The sequence below is a fragment of the Euprymna scolopes genome, chromosome 35, assembly GCF_053919585.1.
Source record: "Euprymna scolopes isolate OS-2025 chromosome 35, ASM5391958v1, whole genome shotgun sequence".
Lineage (NCBI taxonomy): Eukaryota > Metazoa > Mollusca > Cephalopoda > Sepiida > Sepiolidae > Euprymna > Euprymna scolopes.
The window spans coordinates 72011547-72033556 of NC_136516.1; the positions used below are offsets into that span (position 1 = coordinate 72011547).

Sequence of the window (22010 nt, forward strand, 5' to 3'; positions counted from 1 at the left end):
CTATATCAAAAACACTTGTAAAGGTTTTTTTTTTCTATTTTTGAATTTTTTTTATTTTCATACTTTGTGGACCAGGCGCGAGCGCAGACCCCACAATTTTAATGAACCACCATTCTGCCAGATCAAACATACCCATTCCTGTGTCTCGATACATATTCTATGTGATCAGTTTTCTATAATAGTCAACCATATAGGAGCCTATCCGTGACCAGACACACACACAGACGTTCAACTTTATATATCTACAATACTATAAATGCAACTTTGTATGTATGAGTTCATAAAAAACAACAACAACAACAAGTCTAAATTTATAAACGATAAAAATAAACAGTAAAGTTATCTAGGGTTCGTGGCCTAACAATTAAGGCGCCGGACTGTGGTAAACATGGTCTGAAGTTCAATCCCTAGAAACAGTCGAGCTACGTTGATGAGAGGTAGTTACCTCGAAACACGCGTGTATGTAGATTCCTGTTTTAAAAATAATAAATAAATAAAAATGTTATATACGTCCAAACAAATTATGAGCGACTTTCTAAGTAAAAAAAAAAAAAAAAAATGAGCTTCGAGGCGTATTTATTTATCGTTTGAAAAAAAAAAAAAAAAATATATATATATATATATATATATATACACACACACACACACACACACACACACACTTTGTGTGAAATTTGCAGAAGATAGGCTCGGCCGTTTCAGAACCTATGAGGAAGGAACACACACACACACACACACACACACAAAGTGACTTTATATAATAGTAGAGATATATATTAATCTGAAAACATTTGCGAACAGCTATAGGTATTAATTTAGAAACTTGTTTTATAAACAGTTTCTAATAAATTACTATTCTGTAATATAAGTTTGTCATGTTCCTTCAAACGATTAACCGCTTGAACCCTGCTGATCTTGCATCCAATTTACATAAATTTCTCTATGAACATAATTTTCTAATGATTACTAGTTGACGTAATAGAGGCAACCCAAACACTTCTTGTCTCATGTAAAGGAGGGCGATACACCTTTCCCTTGATCCTCGCCTTTTATAATGTTGAGTGTTTATCAAGGAGGCATCAACTATGATTTTTTTCAGTCTTTGGTATACTTCAACTGAGGCTTGAACCCTGGTCTCCTGGTCCGTTAACAAATATTCTAACAATTATTTAACACTAGCATTTCAGCCCGGCGTTGCTCGGGTGTTTGGAGGTGTATCTTTAGCCAAAAAAAAAGGTCAATTTTTTAAACTTTGAACCCCTTTACTTTTATTGTTTTGAGCTCAAATCAAGTTATTAAGTTAGATCCCTGTCCAAGGAACCTATATCTAAAACTTCAAGTATTTAGACCCAAAATTGGCGGGGGAGTTTGGTAGAGTTCTCAAAGGTCAAATCGTTGATGTTTGACCCCTTAACAGCCAAATTTCTGTCCGAAAACCGATTACAAAGATTTTCTCAAATCTCAGCATCCTGTATATCAAATTTCAAGTCTGTAGACTGAAAATTTACAGTTATTGCATAGGGAAATGTACACACACAGACACGTTCACATTTATAGATATATAGATTTATAGATTTATTCATCTGATAATTTATCAGACCATACGCATGTTTTGAAATTCTTCCAAAAGATAACTTGAAGTTAGTCGAAAGCTCGTAGAATTACATTTAAGATAATATAACTTAATTTATGGGAATTTTCTTTTAATTTGCAGTCCGTATTGGATTAAATTTGTTCAAATTTTTTTAAAAAAAGAAACAAAAAACCGATACTTATCTAATTTACGATCCCTATCTCTTGCAACTTCGCATCTGGATTTTCTGGCAGTTTACATAAGCAACCGGAAGATGTCAGAAGAAAAGTTTCATTAAATGAAAAAAAAAAAAAAATCAGCAAAAATGATTGTCAACATAGTATATCAATGTGAAATTCCCTGCTTTCCCACATTAAGAATGATTTTCTAAATAGAAAGCCTTTCTTAACATTGGAAGGGGGCACTACGAATTAATAGTTTAGTAGTATTCGTTTTGACATCTTCCGGCTGTGTAATATGCCAGAAGATTCAAACATGAAGTTGCTAGACATTCGGTCACAAACTCGATAAGTATAAAAAATTTAAGGCACAGATTTTTTCTGACCTTTGAGCTGAGTTTTTCCCCCACCCCATACCAATGAAATTTTCAACATAATAAAAAATATTTTTACAAAATTTTATTTTTACACACACACACACACACACACACACACACACACACACACACACACACACACACACTAGCATTTCAGCCCGGCGTTGCCCGGGTGTTTGGAGGTATATGTTGAGCAAAAAAAAAAAAAGTGGTAGTAGGAAGGCAGGCTTGAACCCGTACCGCAAAAGAGGAAAAGAACGGGGTAACAAAACTGACGTCTTTGCTATTATGATCACCGCCAAACCGGAAGTGACGTAGGTTTTAATTAAGGTTAGCCAATCGAAAGAAGAGGATGACTTTCGAAAATATCGGCGAAAAAACGACCCCCCCGTAGAAAAGTGCCCAGTTGAAGATGAAGATATTAATGTTTTTAGCCAATTTTTCGATATTTGTCGTCTGAAAGGTCGAACTTCAAAACGATACTGATCTTGTAAAAATCCGTCGCCTATATCAAAAGTTTTAGGCAGACATGCAAGCATAGATACATACATTTATATATTGGTAACTCAAATTTTCGACCCAAACCGATTAAAAAGCTTGCCCTATCTCTGAATACCCTTTATGTAAAATTTCAAATGTTTAGACCAGAAATTGAGTAATTTGGTAGACTGAAGCGGTCAATTTTTTTTTTTTTTTAACTTTGATCCCTATTATGACCACTTAACATTTATTGTTTTGGGCTCAAATCAAGTTATTAAGTTAGATCCATGTCCAAGGAACCTATATCTAAAATTTCAAGTGTTTATACGCAAAATTGGTGGAGGAATTTGGTAGAGTGCTCAAAAGTCAAATCGTTGAACTTTGACCCCTTAACAGCCAAATTTCTGGCCGAAAACCGATTACAAAGATTTTCCCAAATCTCAATACCTTGTATATCAAATTTCGAGTCTGTAGACTGAAAATTGACAGTTATTGCTTAGGGAAATGCACACACACACACACACACACACACACACACACACACACACACACTTATATATATTTAAAAAATACAAGCGATTTGATTTAAGAATATTAAGATGGTCCCTGGTGTTTGTGGTATTATGGTGATTGACAACTCTATTTAGGATTAGCGAAGACAAATCAAAAGTATAGTGACAAGGATGGCCATAGACTCCCCTTCCCACTGCTTTGATTGGCCTTGTGCCTAATTTTTTGTTAAACTGTTTGTTTTGCAAAATAAAATATATATCAAAATGTCATGTGTTCTGTTCTAAACCAGAAAGCTGTCTTTCTCGACGGAGACAATTTTTATTTTCGTTTCATTTGAAATGTCCCTTTTTGTGAGGAGCTAATATATCTTCTATATTAAAAACAGACCTGTGACTTTTCTCCAACTACCATCCTAAAAAAAAAAAAAAATGAATAAAATAAAAAAAAAAATACTGGATTAAATAATTATTGAAGGATAGGAGAACTAAAAAAAAAAAAAAAATTTCCTCTTCAATCTAAGAAAGCACAAAAGAAAAATAAAATGTGGATCAAATTCTGTTCATTTATTAAAGCTACCCTGCTTCGAAATCTGGGTCAATTTTTATACCCTGAAAATCTAGGTTAGCTGTTGTATAAATTTTATAGAAACTAGGGTGTAGTCATGAAAAAAAAATCCTTGCTTTAAATGTCATTCTTTCTTTTCTTTTAATTTAACACTAGCAAGAAGACCCGACGTTGTCCAGGATTAAATAAGGATTACTATGCACGTTTCATCATGCTCATAAAACCATATTACTTTCTTTGCTTTTACCCCCCCCCCTTCCTTTCGTTTCATCTCCTAATATAGTCGGAAGAAGCTTAAATGTTGGAAAACTTTGTAAATTGTCTTATAAAAATACCTTCAATAAGTTTCCAGACTTTTCTTTTGTACAGGCATTTAAAATTGTCCTGGACTCTTGAAAATTCAGTATGTTATTGCTATACATCTTATGAGATGACTAATTGTTATGATTTCCGGTTCAAATGAACAGCTACAGCAAGAATTGGAATACACCCTATTAAAGCCTGATTGTCACAGCTGGTGAATTTCAAAAATGCAATCTGGATCTGAAGACACTTTAGAAGAACGATCTGCAATAAAATTCTGTTTTAAACCTGGAAAACATGACACAGTCTGAAGCATTCCATACGTTTCTATCTTGCATGCACCGAGCATTTCAATTTTTGAGTGGCATTCAAGGAAGACAAGGGAGTCTGTGAGGGATAATGAGAGGTGTGGGAGGAGTAAGGAAGTCAGAACACCAGTGTCAATTGATCAAATAAAAAAAATTCATGTCTATAGAGACAATAAATACAGTTTGACGTCAGTATGGGAAGTACACACAATTATTCGTGTGGAATTGAAGATGCGAAAGATTTGCACAAAATTTGTCCGAAGGGTGCTCAGAAGATCACAGACTATTTGACCAAGATGGGCATCAAGACAGTTCCTCACTCCCTATAGTCCAGACTGTGACTTTTGGTTATTCCCTAAGCTCAAGGAAAACCTTACAGGCTGTCGTTATGAGACGGTTGAGAAGATGAAAGAGGTTAATACAAGGGTTATTGACATGCTCACACAAGAGGACTTCCATGGGCCCTTCCAGAAGTTGTTGGAATGGTACAATAAGTGCATTGCAGCCGGAGAAGATTACTTCAAAGGAGACTAGAATTTCATGTGTGCATTCTCAATAAGTGGCCATATGAAAAAAAAAGTCTAGAAACTTAAGACGCCTCATGCATATTCTATCTATATAAAAGCCAAGTACGTCCAAGGATGGAATACTGCTGCCATATCTGGGCAGGAGCTGCTAAAAACAGCCTATCCTGCCTTGACAGAGTACAAAATAGACTTCGTGGCTTAGTGGAGGATGCCCTTTTCTCTACCCTGCAACCTCTCTCCCACAGAAGAGACGTTGCGAGCCTATCCTTGTTTTATCGTTATTTCCATGGCAGGTGCTCGTCTGAACTCCAATCTCTGGTCCCCCCCTCGCCAATCTTTCATGAAAAACACCCATCTAGCTGAATCCACTGTGAAAAATTTCCCCCACTCTTTATCTGTGCCTAAATCAAAGCGTAGATTCCATGAACAAAGCTTCTTTCTTAGAACTGCACGCCTGTGGAACTCTGTTCCGTCTGCCTGCTTCCCACCTGACTACAACTTGGATGTCTTCATGTCCAATATTAACAAATTCTTAATGAACCGCCCCCTTAAGTAAACACTTCATCAAATCTCCACACTAACATAATGTACTTGCAATAACCCTTATCCCTGAGTGGCTTCCGGGCCTTGATAAGTGGTGACCACTGTAAAAAAAACTTAAAAAAAAATGGTTTAAATGTGATTAAAATCTGATATTTGAAGTGTTCAGAGTTTTATTTATTTTTTATTTATTTATTTTTTTTACATAGGCATCACCACATTATCAAGGCCAAGAGGCCACTCAAGGATAAGGGTTAAAGAGTGTACAGTAGAAATTGGACAATATTCCCATAGGTCAGTTAAAGTTGGAGCATGTAGATATTTGGCACATAGAGAGTAATGTAGAAATTTTATACATATAGTATAAATTTAATAAAATATTTGAAGTTTTTAAAGAGGTTATACACACCTAGTTTCCATAGCAGCTTTTTTGTGTTTAGACATTTTTCATTTTCCGCTACTGTTTGTGAAATCAGATTTCTGCATAGAGCTCACTAATAATGTGCCTAAGGATTGTTTGGATTGCATGATGTCCTCATTAGTTGAAGGATTAAAGATTTTTACCTACAATATTGAGAGGCAGAGATGACCAGAGAAATACGGATCCTGGTGCTGACTTTTTCTGGATTTTCATCAGAGCCATTTAACCAGATTAAGGTTCTAATACTGTTTGGCACTAAACATCATAGATGACTCTGCTTTTTAATAATTATTTTATTTTACTTCTTTACCATTAACAAAAGATTAAAATGTGACTGGCTTGTTTACAAAGACATCAAAATGTATTCTGGTAGATTTGATTTTGTAATTTTTAAAAATTTCGTTTTATAGCATTGCATCAATGATTTCAGTAATTATTTTATTAATAGTAAACCAGTAAAACCCATGGAAGTTCCACGGTAGTTGAAAATTTTGTAAATACATTAATAAAACGAATAAAAAAAATTAAAACAAACAAATAATGACGAATTCGGAACAATTTTTTAGCATTTTTTTACCTTTTAAAGCTAAAAAGAATTGATTTAAAAAATTAGATTTTTTTCAATGACAACACACATTTTGTTTTGTTTTTTTTTTTGTTTTTTTTCTGAATAAATTTTGTATGTAAATAACAGATGTCAATTCACTTGCATATTTTTTTTTAATTTTAAAAAGAAACTATAATAAAAATATACTTAGTCTCCTCTGAACATGACTTTTTTTAATCATAAAATAAAATGGCCAATTTGAAACCGTAAACAGACAGCCATGTTTTTTTTTTTGTTTCTTTTTTTAATTTTTGGAGAGGAAATGGTTTTAATGATTTTTAATTGATAAAGAGCTACTATAAAGGAAGGTAATTCGTTTCTCATTAATGTTTGCGATCATGATGTTTTCTTTTGTGACACTGGACGTACAGACAAGTAAATTAATATTTAGATAAAAGCAAAAAAATTAAAAACTTTTTGTAGCACAAGAAATACACACGTGAAGTTGTTTCATAATTTAATTAATATAGATTTAAGTATTTTCTTTTCTTAAAAATTATTTTTAACTTGAGGTTTTGTTCGTATTATTTGGATCCTTCAGACTATTGTTCTCACCTTGTTATTTTTGCAATGTTTCAACCCATCCAACCTCTGACCTTCTTCAGGTGTATCTTGTTGAACTTGGGAATCTTTCTGTCAAACAGAAATCTGCATGGAATTTTGAACAGAACCCTTTATTTAGCCCATGGAGGTAGCATGCTCTCGTTCCGTCAGCCATGACTAGGTAGAAGGCCCAAGTAATCTGCAGTTGGATTTTTAAGTCTTACCCGCATTGAAGATTGAACCTTCAACCTCCAAAAGAGTGTAACTTACAACTGAATTTTACCAAATACTTTACCCACTATGCCTCGGGTCCTTGTGAAGTTGAGTTCCTGTATCCTTAAATGTTTATAATGGACGCGAATACTTTCATGCGTTGAGATTAAACGATCACGATCACGCCTGTGATTAGAACCGAATGACATCATGCAATATTGTAATAGTACTATTTTTTTTTTTTTTTTTTTTGTATGCAACAAAAAATAATAATCAACAATACAGATAATCTTCTTGCAAATAATGCATTGGCATTTTTCTTTAAATCTTTTATTTTTCCTTTTTCTTTTATTCCTTTTTCTTTTAGTTTTTTTTTTCTTTTGTCAGGAGAAAATATCAATTCCTTTGGCTTTCAGACATGTTTAAATGGCAAAGCTCTGATATTGCTTGAGAGCTCTCAATTTTGGACGTTTCTTTTTTAATTTTTTTTTTTTTTATCTGAATTGTTATGTAATAACTGTAAGCGATTTCGAATTACGTACAAGTTATAATCATGGTATTAAGTCGAAGCAATATGCTGCGCATTTATCCGGAGAAGGGGAAAGGGCGATATATAAAAAAGATTGTTGCATTAGTTTGGAATATGTACATATACACAAATATCTAAAAACATATGCACACATTGCTATAAACTATAATATATATATATATATATATATATATATATATATATATATATATATATATATATATATTGCGGATAAAGATTAAGAATTGTAAATTATGAATCATTTTCAAAAGGAGAAACAAAACGTTTTCTTTCTTCTTTTGGAACTGAGTTATAATTTACAATTATTAATCTTTATACCCAATTCTAATATAGCTCTAGGATAAATATACCTATTGAGCTTATATATCTACAGTACTATGAGCACTGTTCTTTTAAAGTATTAATACATTAAAATATACTTTGCTCTTCTAGACTTCCGGTCTAACTCCCTCTCCCTCTCTCGCCCTCTCTCTCTCTCTCTCTATCTATCTATCTATATATATATATATATATATATATATATATATATATATATATATATATATATACATATACTGTGTAAGCAAAAACAAGACTTCAAAACAAGGTGTTGGTGGCAACAAAAAGTATTAATACATTGAATTAAACTTTGCTCTTCCAGACTTCCGGTCTAATTCCCTGTGCGTGAGGACAACTCTCAATTTATATACTCAATTAATTTTTGAAATTTGGTATATAGGGTATTCAGACACGTGGAAAACTTTATAATTGGGTTTCATCCGGAAAAAAGGTCTGCTAAGAGGTTCAAATTGAAAAATTAGTACTGGGGGAGGGGGGGGGATCATCGGATTTTATCTGTTTATCGACTGTTTCACAACTATGCATGCGTGAATCGTTCACATAACAGCTTCTTTATATTAAAGAATAAATAGGTTTAAAATCACCTTTTAAAGGTTATGGCAAGTTGGCCTAATGGTTATCATAATTGACTCCCTGTCTTTAGGTTTTAGATTTGATCTCGGCTCGAATATTTTTTTTTTTTTTTTTTTACTTATAAAAAGTGAACTGTTTAGAAACAAACATAATATTCGCATGCATATGTTTTTTTTTTTTTCATTTTTTTTTTAAATTTTTATTATATTGGATATAATATAGCAATCAGTAGAGGATTGACTCTAATAATAATAAATGCGAAATCTGCATTAATTAAATATCATATTTATGTGTATTTTATGACCTGGCTAGTATATGTATGTATGTATGTATGTATGTATATATATATATATATATATATATATATATATATATATATATATATATAGCGCCTTTGAGACTTTACACGACCGATCGCCACAGTCTATTCAAAATTTCTTGGGGTCGACTTAAAGTCGTAAATCACTCGTCCGCCAGTCCATAAAATTTCTTTAAATAAAGAAACAGTGGAAAAACTCATTTCTTTTACGACTCTCAACTATGCGGTGACTTAGAATGACCTATGTCTCATCGTTTGTGAATTCTTTCATCTCTAGCTGTGAGACCATTGGAATATTATTGAAAAAAGAGTTGTCACGCTAAAGGTCAACAAGAGGTCAAATTTACACATTCAGCATGTAGTTCAAATGTCGCCTTCATTTAGCTCTCTGATTTTGAAATTCATTTGGAAAAAAAATTCTTCGATGCTATAACTACATACACTTCATGCTTACAAAAGTAAAGACGAACATTTGAAAGAGGAAAAAAAACGCATCGTTCCGTCAAGCACGCACCGAAAATTAAATTATACAACAAGTAATCATATTTTTCTCAATTATATAAATTCAGATATTTGAATGCTCTTTTTTGCGCAACTTTAAAAAAAATCATCGCTACCCAATTTTAAAAATAGTATTCTAAATTTTAGAACGTTGTTCCGAGGTGAATTCTTTGTTTTAATAGAAACAAAAAGACCAATTTCTATTCTATATCAGTTTTTTTTTTCATAAATTACAAAGAAAAATTGACCGTTTAAATTTTAAAAAGATATTAAACCATGCCGATTTTCTAAGAAATCTAGTTAATTTCAGCTTAATGGGTTTTTTTTGGGGGGGGGGTTCTTCTTGAATATCGGAGATTTTGGAGTATTATTTTTAGCCCCCAAATTGCAAATTTTCTAAAACATCTAGATTCAAAAATAGTGTCATAAGGGCACAGATTTCTTATTTCTGGACCAAAATCAACCCTCTAAAAAATGGATTCCTTCATTCAAATATAACTGAAAATGCAGATTTCTCTTAGTTTTTACCTAAATTTTATAAGGTGTTCATAAAAAAAAATCTGAGGTGGGTGGTGTTAGGATTGGATGATATGGCCTGAAAATGTCCCTCATGCCAAGTTGTCCTTATAATCCCCTAAAAACGGAGACCTTAAACACTCAGGGATAGTGTCTAGTAGACATTCAAGTTCTCTCCAGTAGGCATTAATGTGTATGTCTTTGTAAATAGGCATGCTCGCTTGCATGCGTGTGTATATATATATATATATATATATATATATATATATATATATAATTTCATTAATTCATCTATTGAATAATGTAGAAAAAAACAATAGCAGAAAATATTGAACTTCTCTTAAGACGTAGATGAAAATTATAAAAAAAAAATGGTAAAAGCTGGAAAATTTCCTTCGAATTGATTGGCGTTAGAACGATGGATGAAAGACATGTTATTGATTTTTACTTTGTGTGCAATGAAACGAAGAGAAAAACAGAACATTGCATTCCAAGAATATCACCTTCCCACCACCATCACCCCCCCCCTCCTCGCATTTTCACTTTTCAAAGTTCAGCCGAGACAGTCAAGTCACATCAACTTCCATTTCTAGTGTCTCAGTTAAAGGTTCAAATCCCAATATCTTTTATATTTTATTTTGTCCTTTAGTTCTCACATTCTATGAGCGATGTTTCTGACAAAGGGGGAAGAATTGCTATTTTGGGCGGTCAGAATCTAACTAACACGTATCGTTGACTAGTTTTTGACCTATGTGTTTTTTTTTGTTTGTTTTTTTTTTTTTTCTCGTTTTTTTTATTTTTAGTTTCTTACATCAGGTGGCTTCATGTCTTGTATGGAGCGATTTCAATTAAAAAAAAAATCTTGAAGTTCAATTATTAGTTTGTAATATTTACATAATTATGATCTATTTTCTTTTGTGCTTGCATGTTTTCACTAACAAAATGATTTGGAAGTAGTTCAGTAAGAACACACTTGCATGTTCTCCCTTCGCAGAGTGATATGTTGCTTGATAAGAACACTGTTTGCATAGTTTCTACTTCCATCCCAAATAAAAATTGCTGAATAATTCTAATGTAAAAAAAAAAACAAAAAAAAAACAACAACAATGGCAGAAAATATTGAACTTCTAATGTTATCAATGTATCTAGAATGTTATATATGATTTTTATTTATCTATTTATTTTTTTTTTTTTAGAATACTTTCAGATGAGGTTTCATATTTTGTGCATTCATTTTTTTCACAGACAGTTATCCTCATTTTAATATGTTTTGTTGTTTTATTACGTTTCAGCTAATTCATCTTCTAGCCTTCTTCAGGTGATTAACCGAGATGGGATAAGGATGCTGAGTCTTGTAACTTCATCGCCAGTAATTACTGCCTTCCATAGTTGTTGTTGTCTCACCACGTTTTGGCTAACTAATTCTCTGGCCTACTTTGAGTCGGATTGAAACCGCTATCTTCAGACAATGCTCACCTGGGATCGTAGAGACTCAACACCTCTATCCACAGGCCAGAGGATTAGTTGACTAAAATGTGTTGAGACAACAACAGATATGGAAGGTTGTTAATTACTGGTGATACAGTTTACAAGACTCGGCATTCTTATCTCGTCACGATTAATCATCTGAAGAAGGCCAGAGGATGAGTTAGTCGAAACGTGATAAAACAACTATGAAGATGGGGATAAATGAATGAATACACAAATGTCTAGAATGTCTTTTACATTTTAATAATAGTGATACTTTTCAATCTTAAACCTTTAACTCATTGCAAAATTTGTAAGCGAAAGATCAAGTGGCGTTTTAAAATGGTTCTATTTCTAAATTGCTATATTCAGCTTTCCTAGTCGCTATAACTGTAACTCATCACTTGTGTGATTATAGCGGATGTCATTGATAATTCTGAAATATAGAAAGTATAAAGTCATAATGTTCCTGATATATATATATATATATATATATATACTAGCAATAGTACCCGTCGTTGACTGGGTTCAAAAACAGCCTACAGAAAATCGACTCTGATTTATGAACGTATGATAGGTTATGAAAAGGAAGGGTTGTAAAGAGATAGCTTCGAATTTGGGGGTATCAAACCAAAGCAAAATGTGATGAAAGTAAAAATAAAATAGATAAACACCATAATTTATTATACCATACCTGTTCACACTGAAACACTTATCACAATATTCTGTGGAACTATATTAAAAAAACCTTGTTAAACTTTGTGACATATTTCCATTCTATGCAGGTCAGGTGCGAACGGACACCCCATAATTTTATTATACCATATTTCTTCAAACTGAAACATAATTATCAAAGTATACTTATGCAGATAGATATGAAAAGTCTTTATTAAAGTTTGTGCCTATTTCCATTCTATGGAGGCCAGGTGCAAACGCAGACCCCAAAATTTTATTATACCATTCCTATTTAAATTAAAACATACTTATCAAAGTATTATGTACATCTATATCAAAAACACTTGTAAAAGTTTTTTTTTTTTTTTTTAAATTTTTTTATTTCCATACTTTGTGGACCAAGCGCGAACGCAGACCCCACAATTTTAATGAACCACCATTCTGCCAGATCAAAGATACCCCCATTCCTGTGTCTTGATACATCTTCTATCATTATATGTAATCAGTTTTTTAAAATAGTCAATCATATAGGAGCCTATTCGTGACCAGACACATACACACAGTTATATATATAATATATATGATTCAAAAATGTTTATAGTCAAGTTTACTAAATAGGTAATTCTGTAAGCTACAAAAGGAATGGTAAAATTAGTACTAATATTTATAAGATACTCCTAACCAGATGAAAAAGCTCAATAGACCAAATATGAAATAGAGCTTGATTTTCTTAACATACTCTGATTTACAACTTGAAGCTTTTTCTACGGATTCTTGCTTAACCCGTCATGTCTTTTGAATTCATCTAGACTACATCTAAATATATTTTTACCTCTGTATTGTTGCATTCTCCGACTCTTCATTATCTTTTATGTAAATATGATTCACTTCATATGCTGCAGTTCAAATTTATGCACTAAACAGCAAGATCATAGTTTAACTATAAGTAATAATTTTCTAATATTTTTCCTCTGAGGAGAAGGCATTCTTTGAAACTCCATGGAGTAAGGGATTTTCTAAATGTGCAGTGTTTCTTGTCGAATAATACATTTTGTTAATCTTAAGTTACAGAGTTTATATATATATATATATATATATATATATATATATATGTGTGTGTGTGGTCTACAGACAATTTCACTATATTATGTCTCTTCAGTGTGGCTAGACATGAATACATCAGGTTGAAATTGAAACCTGGTGGGTTTTTTGTTTGTTGTTTTTTTTTTTTTTCTCGACAATCCAAGTTTTTATCCACTTCATCATCGGCATAAGCAAGAAATTGAAATTTTAATTTTTTTTTTTTTTTTTTTTTTTTTTTTGACAACTTCATCAGTCAAAAAATGCGTTATTCATTTTTATGAAGAAATTTGCATTATCGCTAATGACAGCTCGCGATTTCACTTCCCACAGTTCTCAGTCTATGAAGGAGTGGAGAGTATGCATAGTCATCCACAGACAAATTGTTTCACTGTATCACAGCTCTTCAGTATAGCTAGACGTGTCAGTGCTTCAAGCTGAAATTGAAACCCAGTTTAATATTAATAAAAAAAACTCTGTATATCTTCATGAAGAATTTCGGCCAGCAAAAAAAAAATCTTCAGACCATCTTTGTGTTGCCTCAGTAAAATCCAGATTTTAATTTCATTAGATTAAGCACCCTTCAGAGGATTTTGAAATATATTTTATTTTCAAACATATATGAAGTAACAGATTTTAATTTTTGTACTTTTACTTTCAGATGTTACAAAATTTTGGCAAAGCAACACGGACAACGGATCATACATTCGATGAATACGTCAGTAATTTCAATAAACAGCAAGTAAGTTCTTCTTTCGAGATTTGTACATCAATGACAAGCAAATGTCTTGTGTACATATGCATATATATTAGTGATGGGACGATTCTAATGTTTTTCTCGATTCTGATACAGTTACCAATTCCGTACTAAATTCCCTAAAAGAGAGTCGCAAACCTGATAGGCCCTGAACTGGCATCTAAGCTTCAGCCTCTGTCCCATCGACGAAATGTTGCATCCTTCTGCCTTTTCTACAAGTATTTTAGTGGTGAATGCTCTGACGAACTGCAATCACTTGTGCCCCCATGACATGAGCACCCTCGACAAACCTGACAGGCTGCTAAATCCCACCCCCACACTGTAGAGATCCCTAGATATAAAAGATCTTTTTACTCCAATAGTTTCTTCCCCAGAACCACTAGACTCTGGAATTCCATTCCAGGTCCCTGCTTCCCCAACAGTACTGACGTGCAGAAGTTCAAGTGTAACGTGAACCGACATCTTGCTGCCCAAATCCCTACATAGTACCCCAGTAGTTGTTGCCCCTGATAGTAGCTCCCTACACCAAAATGGCAATTTGCCTTGTTTGGGGTGAAAATGTAATAAAAAAAAAAAAAATTTCTAAATATTTAACTTTAAAGTTATTTTTCCCTATTAGCATAAATACAAATGTGCATATTTTTTCTCAAACGTAGAAACTCATATTTATTATTTATTATTACTATCAGCAATGGAAGATTTTGTTTTAAACAAAATCATATTAAAAAAAGGTAATGTCAAATAAAAGTACAGTAGTGTGGTCTGTTAGACAGCAGGTGTTACCGTCCGCCTGTAATGTATAATGAAAATGAAAGAATGAACTAAAAATTAATTATAACACGGTACATTTATTTCGGAAGGAACATTGTGTCAGGAGGAAAAGAAACAACCAAAAAAACACTGCAGCAGACCTGAACAATGATTTCCTTTTCACTTTGTCATAATTTTTTCCAGCGATTATCCTTGAGTACTGGCTTAATTTTCAGATTGAAGAAGAAATTTAAAGTAGTATTTTTAATGACTGTAATAGTTGGTGATCAATTTGTAATGATAATGTTTTGATAAATGGAACACACTTTTTTTTTTGCCACGTCAGTTGTTAATGTTGCCTCTAGCCGTTAAATGTTTTCCTTTTCTGTTGGTAAGGTGTATACAATTTTTTCCAGGGTATTTTGGTAATGTGAAAACTAAGCGTGTAATCTGTAAGTGCTGTAGAAATTTGTGAAAAATTGAAAAGCAACAATCTTAATGCTAGTGGCAGCCTTAACAACGGGAGAGGCCAAAAAGTGAGTGTTCACTGTTGTAGAACGTTATAATTCCAAATTAAGCCTGTAAGCGCTGATAATTGCCTGAAAAATTTATGAATCGGTGAAAAATATTTTAAAAAGTAAATGGTAGGAGTAGCATTGTTCAGGTCCACCAATTTTTTTTTTTTTTTTTTTTTTTTGTAATCTGAAAGTTATGCCTGTAATTGATGATATTCGCCGAAAAAATATATTACGAAAAGGTAAAATCTAATGACAAGAGTCAGCATTAGGTCTGCCAAACCATGTTCGGGTATACCTGAACAATTGGAACCCTCATTACCAAAGTGGCCATGTCTATTTTCAACTATTTGTGCAAATTATGACCGATTGAACCCTCGGCTACCAGGAAAAACTGTACATTTAAAGATTTGGAAAGGTGGTTTCCACTTCACATGCTGCACTATAGTAAATATGAAAAAAGCTATAGATTTAAAGATTTGTCAATGTTCTTTTATAATATGGTAGCTTAGTGTCCAAGTGATAATAATCTGCAGAATTAGTTAGGAAAAAAAAACCGGATAAAAATGTAAGGGGGTGCCAATTGTTAGGGTGCACCCCCGTTTGTAATATGGAATGTGTTGTATCAAAAAAAAATTTTTTTTAAATAACGAACGAACGGGGTGTCTGTAGTGTGAAGTGTTTTCAATGTAATAAAAAAAAAAAACTAGTGAAAGGTTAAAATCGAGAGAAGCTGTTTGTTGTGGTTTTCGAAGATGATGACAAAGGAGTGTTGTCGCAGATAGTGCGTTTTAAAGGCTTTAAAAGAAAACATGGTAAAACTTGGCGAAAGCACTCTGTTTTGGGGTTGTTTTAAAAATGAAATGAAAATTTAAATTTCATTCCACTTTAACCTTTTTTTTTTTTAATCTCAAATTACTCTTTTTACTTAAGAAATGCTTGACCAACAATATAATTTTCCAGTAAGGAAGTTTAGATTTATCAAGCAGTGCCCTCTTTTCTCTCACTCATACCGAAACAGCATCTTTTTCTCCCCTTTTTTTGCTGCTAACACAATGAACACAATTTGTGCAGTGGCACATTCGACTTTTCTCCCTAAAAGAACATGGTGGTTGGCACTTCGCACATATGACCGTTTAGGGAAGTACACTATTTAAATCTTCAGTCAATGTTACCTGGTTGTCCGACTGAAGACTTACCTGCAAAGGGTGTTTATTCCAAAAGCCGTTCTTAACATGGGAAGGTCGTGGGTGTTTATTCCAAAAAACCTTTCTTTACATGGGGAGGTAGGGAGTAATATTTCTAAAAAACCAACTCTTTACAGATAAGTCTTCAGTGGGGCAATCAGGCCACATTGATCAAATCTTCTTGCTCCCCAAATTTTATTACTGTATAAAAATTCTTATATTTAGAAATTCTGCATGTGTTGGTGACCGTGCTATACATTTTTGTAAATTTCTTGTTTAAATTATTTTATTGATTATTTTCTATTTTGTTGGCGTATGTGCAATTTCAAGAAAGAAAAAATTATTAAAACAGAACGCACTCTATCGCAAGGGCTGTGTAATTTTTGTGTTGTTTTGATGACGACAAAGCAGATCCTTATAGTGCATAGTGTGTTTTAAACTTTGTAAAAGAAAGCAAGTAAACTGGTTATTGAACGTCCGTTTAATGATTTTCTCTCTCTTGTATTTTTCAGTCTTACATGACTAAAATGACCTATGCATTAAATGAACTTGATGCCGGGCAAAAAAATGTCTCTTAGTGACGCCATATTTTAATGTTAGTAACCGGTTGTTTATAAAGTATATAACTGGTTTCCGGAATATGAAAATTATCAATACTCAGTTAATCAGAATGGATGGACTTTGGAAAGGAAGGCTTTATTATTTATGAATCGGAAATTGGAAAGATTATGTCAGATCTATGTATATATGAGCCAGTTACAGTCAGTGTAACTACAGAATCTGTGGAATGTGTAGAATTCCTCCTGGTGACTACTGGTAGCAGTGGTAGGACTAAATATTTAGAGAGAAAAATAGGGACTCCTTCTTCTTATGATGTTGCAATTGTAATGGTGTTGCTTGTAGCATGTAATTTATTTTATCACAATTGAATATGTTTGAAACGGTGTTTGAAAGCTACATAACATAGTGGCTATTAGCTTAGCTGTATTGAATTTGTATGTGGCGTCTATTGTTGCAAACCTACGATACTTTCGTCCAGAGAGAAATTCCTGCGGCTACTTTATTAATATGGAGAAGATTAAGTAAAACGTATTCACTGCTTATGGATGTCCAACATGAGCGCAGGCTCCACAGTATTATTGTGAAGTCACTTAAAAGAATAACTCTTGGATTCCTCATTAAGTTTTATGTGAAGATGTCTGTTTACATTACATTTAAACTTTTGTGGGTTAGTACAGAGAAGCAGAAAACAAGGAAGGAATTATAAAATCTAGTGGTCCGAAGGAAGAAACTATTAGAATAGAAGGCTTTCTGGCATCTAGAGACCTCAACAAAGAGGTGAGATTTTGCTACTTGTCAATGATGTTAAGTTTTTAGATCTTGGTGTAGGGTTTTGTTTCAATTTCATCCACAAACAGAATAAACACCACAAACTATAATATAGACTGTGGTCATCTATAACTATAAAAGTTTGATTTTAATTAATAAATACTTGTAGAGTTTGTTATTAGTTAGTGTTCATAAGTTATGGAGAAACATTAATCGGTTATTTGAGCCATCTGTAACTATAAAAGTCAGATTTGTATAAATAAATGCTTGTAAGGTTTATTATTAGACTGGTTTAGTCTTCAGGAGAGATGGTGAAACATTGTTCGTTATTTTGACCATCAGTAACTATAAAAGCCTATCTTTGTAAAATACTTGTAAGGAATATAAACGATTATACAAATTTGATAGATTTAAAAAAAAAAAAAAAAATTTTTTTTTTTTTTTTTTTTTTTTCAAGTTTTTCATTTATTTTCTACAAAGATGTCAGATTTTAATCAAGTAAAACATTTCTCATTCTGAAGATAGTTTCAGCCACGCGTAACCTTTTAAGTATAAAAGAAAGAAAAAATAAGAAGTCGATCTACATCATATCGACGAAACTTATTTGAAATGGGACAGCGAATCTTATACAGATGCAAGGATGCGTTTCATTTTGTTTGTTTGTTTTATTAATTGTCAGATAAGCTTTTGATTTTGCTTTATCGTTATGCTTTTGACATAAAGATAGATTTTCAAAGTCGGACCTAAATAGCGTTTAAGCTGACAAATAAAACTTTGCTTGTGTCTTGCCAATTTTCATTTGTTATTGTTGTACCATGTATTTAGCAATATAATAACCGACTTTGCTACAATTTATGTTTAAAAATTAGAAAGAGATGACTGCTAATTCAAAACAATTTAAGATAAGAATATAGTTTAACTAGAGGGATAACTCATATTTTAAATTGGAGAATATGAGTTATCTACCTAATGTACAAACAAATAAGTTATAAACTAATATGAATTTACAGCATCCCAGTCAACTCCTGGTAGCTCCAGTTAGCTATATAAAATCTAATCTATTTGGGATCATGTCTAACGGGGAACTGTGGGGAATTGAGTATCAAGATGACTGTTCACATTGATTTAAACTTCTGCAGGTTAGTACAGTCAATGAAGCAGGAAACTGGGTGGGAAATTCTAAAATCTAGCGGTCCGAGGGAAGAAACTATTAGAATAAAGTGCTTTCTGGGACCTCAACAAAGAAGGGATGATGTTTGTCGAGAGAGAGAGAGAGAGAGAGAGAGACTAGCAGTAGATACCCCAACCCAAATGTGGCAATAGTACTCCATGCATGGGCGAATGGTGGCTTTGTAGAAGTATAGGATACTCTTTGATGTGAATAATTTTCTATCCTGGTAGAGAAAACCCACTTTCTTTGCAGTGGCCTTGGCATTGTCCTCACTGTATTTTTTCCAATTCACGTTGGCTGCAAATGTTAAGCTGAGGAGTTTGGACAATGCGCTCTCTGGTAGGTATTATTTGTCACATTGGTGGTTGAGAAGATTTTTTTGTGATTGTTACAGGAAAAAAGCTTGGTGAATGAGTAATGGAGTCAAAATGCTTTCAGATCATAGTTTAGGAGTCGTTTTAATGTGTAAAACTGATATTAATTTTACTGCCTTTTTGTGGAAGGCAACCCCTGCTCGTGCGGCCAATGTGTAAAGTGCTCTGACTTGTGTATTTATTTGTGGACTGCTATCCTCATTTTCATAGTTATTGTTTCACCACGTTTCGGCCAACTCATCCTCTGGCCTTCTCCAGGTGATTAATCACACGGGATAGGAATGCTGAGTCTCATAACTGTATCCCCAGCAATTAAATCCACAAATTACTCATCTCAATGGATTTTTAAAAAATAAAATTAAATTTAAAAAAATAAGATTATTTGACTTGCTTTAATGAAAAAAAAAAAATGTGACCATTTTAAAATAAATAAAAATTATGCTTAACCTGCGAAAAAGTGAATGTTTGTGATTTAATGCAATAAGTTTTTGTTTGTACAGGGTGGAACGATAAAATTGTCGCCCCCAAAAGAAAGCAACACTACAGCTTTATTTTAAAACTTTTCTTGAAAAAAATCAATTCAGGTAACTTGATTATATAGTAGAGCTGACATCTATTCAATGTAGCCGCCTTCAGTTTCAACCACCGCCTCCATATCGGTCTGAAACTGGAAGCATGCCTTTTCCACAAGCGCTGACAGGAGCTCAGCAAATATTCAGCAGATGGTAACAATCAGGCTGGCTTTGGTAAAGTGGGAAGAGGTCATGTTGGTGATGTTCTTGATGTATGACCAAACAAAGTAGTCCAAGGGGTTCAAGTCGGGGGGGGGGAGAAGAGAGAGCCAGTGAGAAGGGTACAAAGTTGTAGCACTCCTTCTGAAGCCAAGCCTGGGTCTCTTTGGACTTGTGGGTCAGCGCCGAGTTCTGCTGTCACACCCAGAGGCCACCTGATTGCACCAGGGAATCACCACGCTCTTTAGTACATCCAGGTACACTTTGGTGTTGATTTGAAGCCGACTTCAAAGATGTGAGGTGGCATGATGTGGCCCTCGTTTGAAACCACACCAAAGACTATAACTGTGGTCGGAAACTTTTTCATCACCTTGGGTACATCCCTGTTATCCAGATTTGCATTTTGAGTGTGTTGGCAATGGTCCTGTTGTTATAACTTGGATCGGTAGAAAGCATGAGTTGTACAGCGGCATATCTCCGATCTTGCTCGTCGAACATTGTGTCACTTTCGGACATCATAGAAGGCTCCTATCGCTCTTGGCATTTGTGTATAACTGGCCAACTAGAAGATGGTTTGCAAAAAAAAAAAAAAAAAAAAGAAAACCGATTTTTATTAAACGGAAATGGAATCATGTCGTTATTTCTAAGGCGACAATTTTATCATTCCACCCTGCATTATGATGAATAAATCTGATGCATTTAACGTGCTTCCTTCGTAAGTAAGAATTGATAAAATGCTTTGTTCACTAACAAAAGTAAACAAAGTATCTACAGGAACGTGTTTTTTATCTGTTAATATCAAAACGATTTTTTTTTTTTTTTTTTTTAGTTTTTATTTGTTAGTTTTTGTTTAAAACTTCATTTTTCGTGGCCTGTATCAATGATAAATATTTATTGACTTTTAAACTACCAGTAAAACTAAAATCTAAAGATCACCATGCAAATGTATGTTTATTTTTGCAAAACTGTATTTACATATTATATAGGTTTTGCAGTGATCTCCCCCCACCCCAAAAAAAAAAACAATTTATATTTAGAAATTTAAAAATAATCGAAATCAGAATCTGTAATTTTATCAATATTGGGAAAAATATAGGAATCGTCTCATCATGAATATATATATATATATATATATATATATATATATATATATATATATATATATATATACTCGGGTTTTTGTTATTCAAAAGTAATAAACTAATGAATTCAACGAGGTTGTTAGATAGTGCTCAATAAAAAAGAGCTAATAATACTTATTTATTGTTAAATAAACATGTTTACATCCCGCTGCTACAAACAGCCATTTGTTTCAATCAAACAACAGATATCATCAGGCAGCGACTTGACTAGTCAAATGTTCAATGAATAATGGATTTTTTTTTAGGTAGGAACTCTTTAAAAGTTGGAGTTAAAAAAACTTAAAACACAGAACTTTAATTATAAGATGTAAAGAGGGAGGGGAAATCTAAAGAAAACTAATAACAAATAATGGAGAGAGAATGATGAGGAAGAGAAAAAAAGAAATAGAGAAAAAAAATATATATATATATAGAGAGAGAGAGAAAAATAGAGAAAAAAAAACAATATAAAGGGTTATTATAAAAAGCAAGGGCTAGAAGAGAAAAATAACAAACAATATATACATATATATATATATATATATATATATATATATATATATATTTATAAGTAAATTCTTGGTACAGCAAAATGGAAGGAGAAATTTCAGATGAAACATAATTTAATTTAAATCAAAAAGATCAAAGAAACAAAAAACGGGCAGGTGGAATTGTTAAAATTTCCTTAAGACCTTATCGTCTGACCCTCTAAGAGGAAACGTCAGAATGATAAATTAAAAGCTAAGAATCGAATGAGGAAAGAGGGAAATTGGTTTCAGTTGGAAAACTAGTGAGAGAAAAAAAATATATATATAATTCTCACTGTTCAGGTGGTTTTAAATCAGTAAATATTTCCAACTGATGTTTCAAAATCTTTTGTCTACACAGGCTAGGTCGAGAGTTATTA

General features: G+C 32.8%; 1 protein-coding gene across 1 annotated transcript in view; it reads left to right on the forward strand.

Annotated features, from left to right (window-relative positions):
• LOC145259922 (myc box-dependent-interacting protein 1-like) overlaps window positions 1–22010 on the forward strand; it is a 219252-nt gene that overhangs the window by 103381 nt on the left and 93861 nt on the right. The window contains exon 2 of the mRNA XM_080117878.1: window positions 13830–13910. Within this exon, the coding sequence (XP_079974004.1) occupies window positions 13830–13910 (81 nt within the window). The remainder of the gene's footprint in view (window positions 1–13829; window positions 13911–22010) is intronic.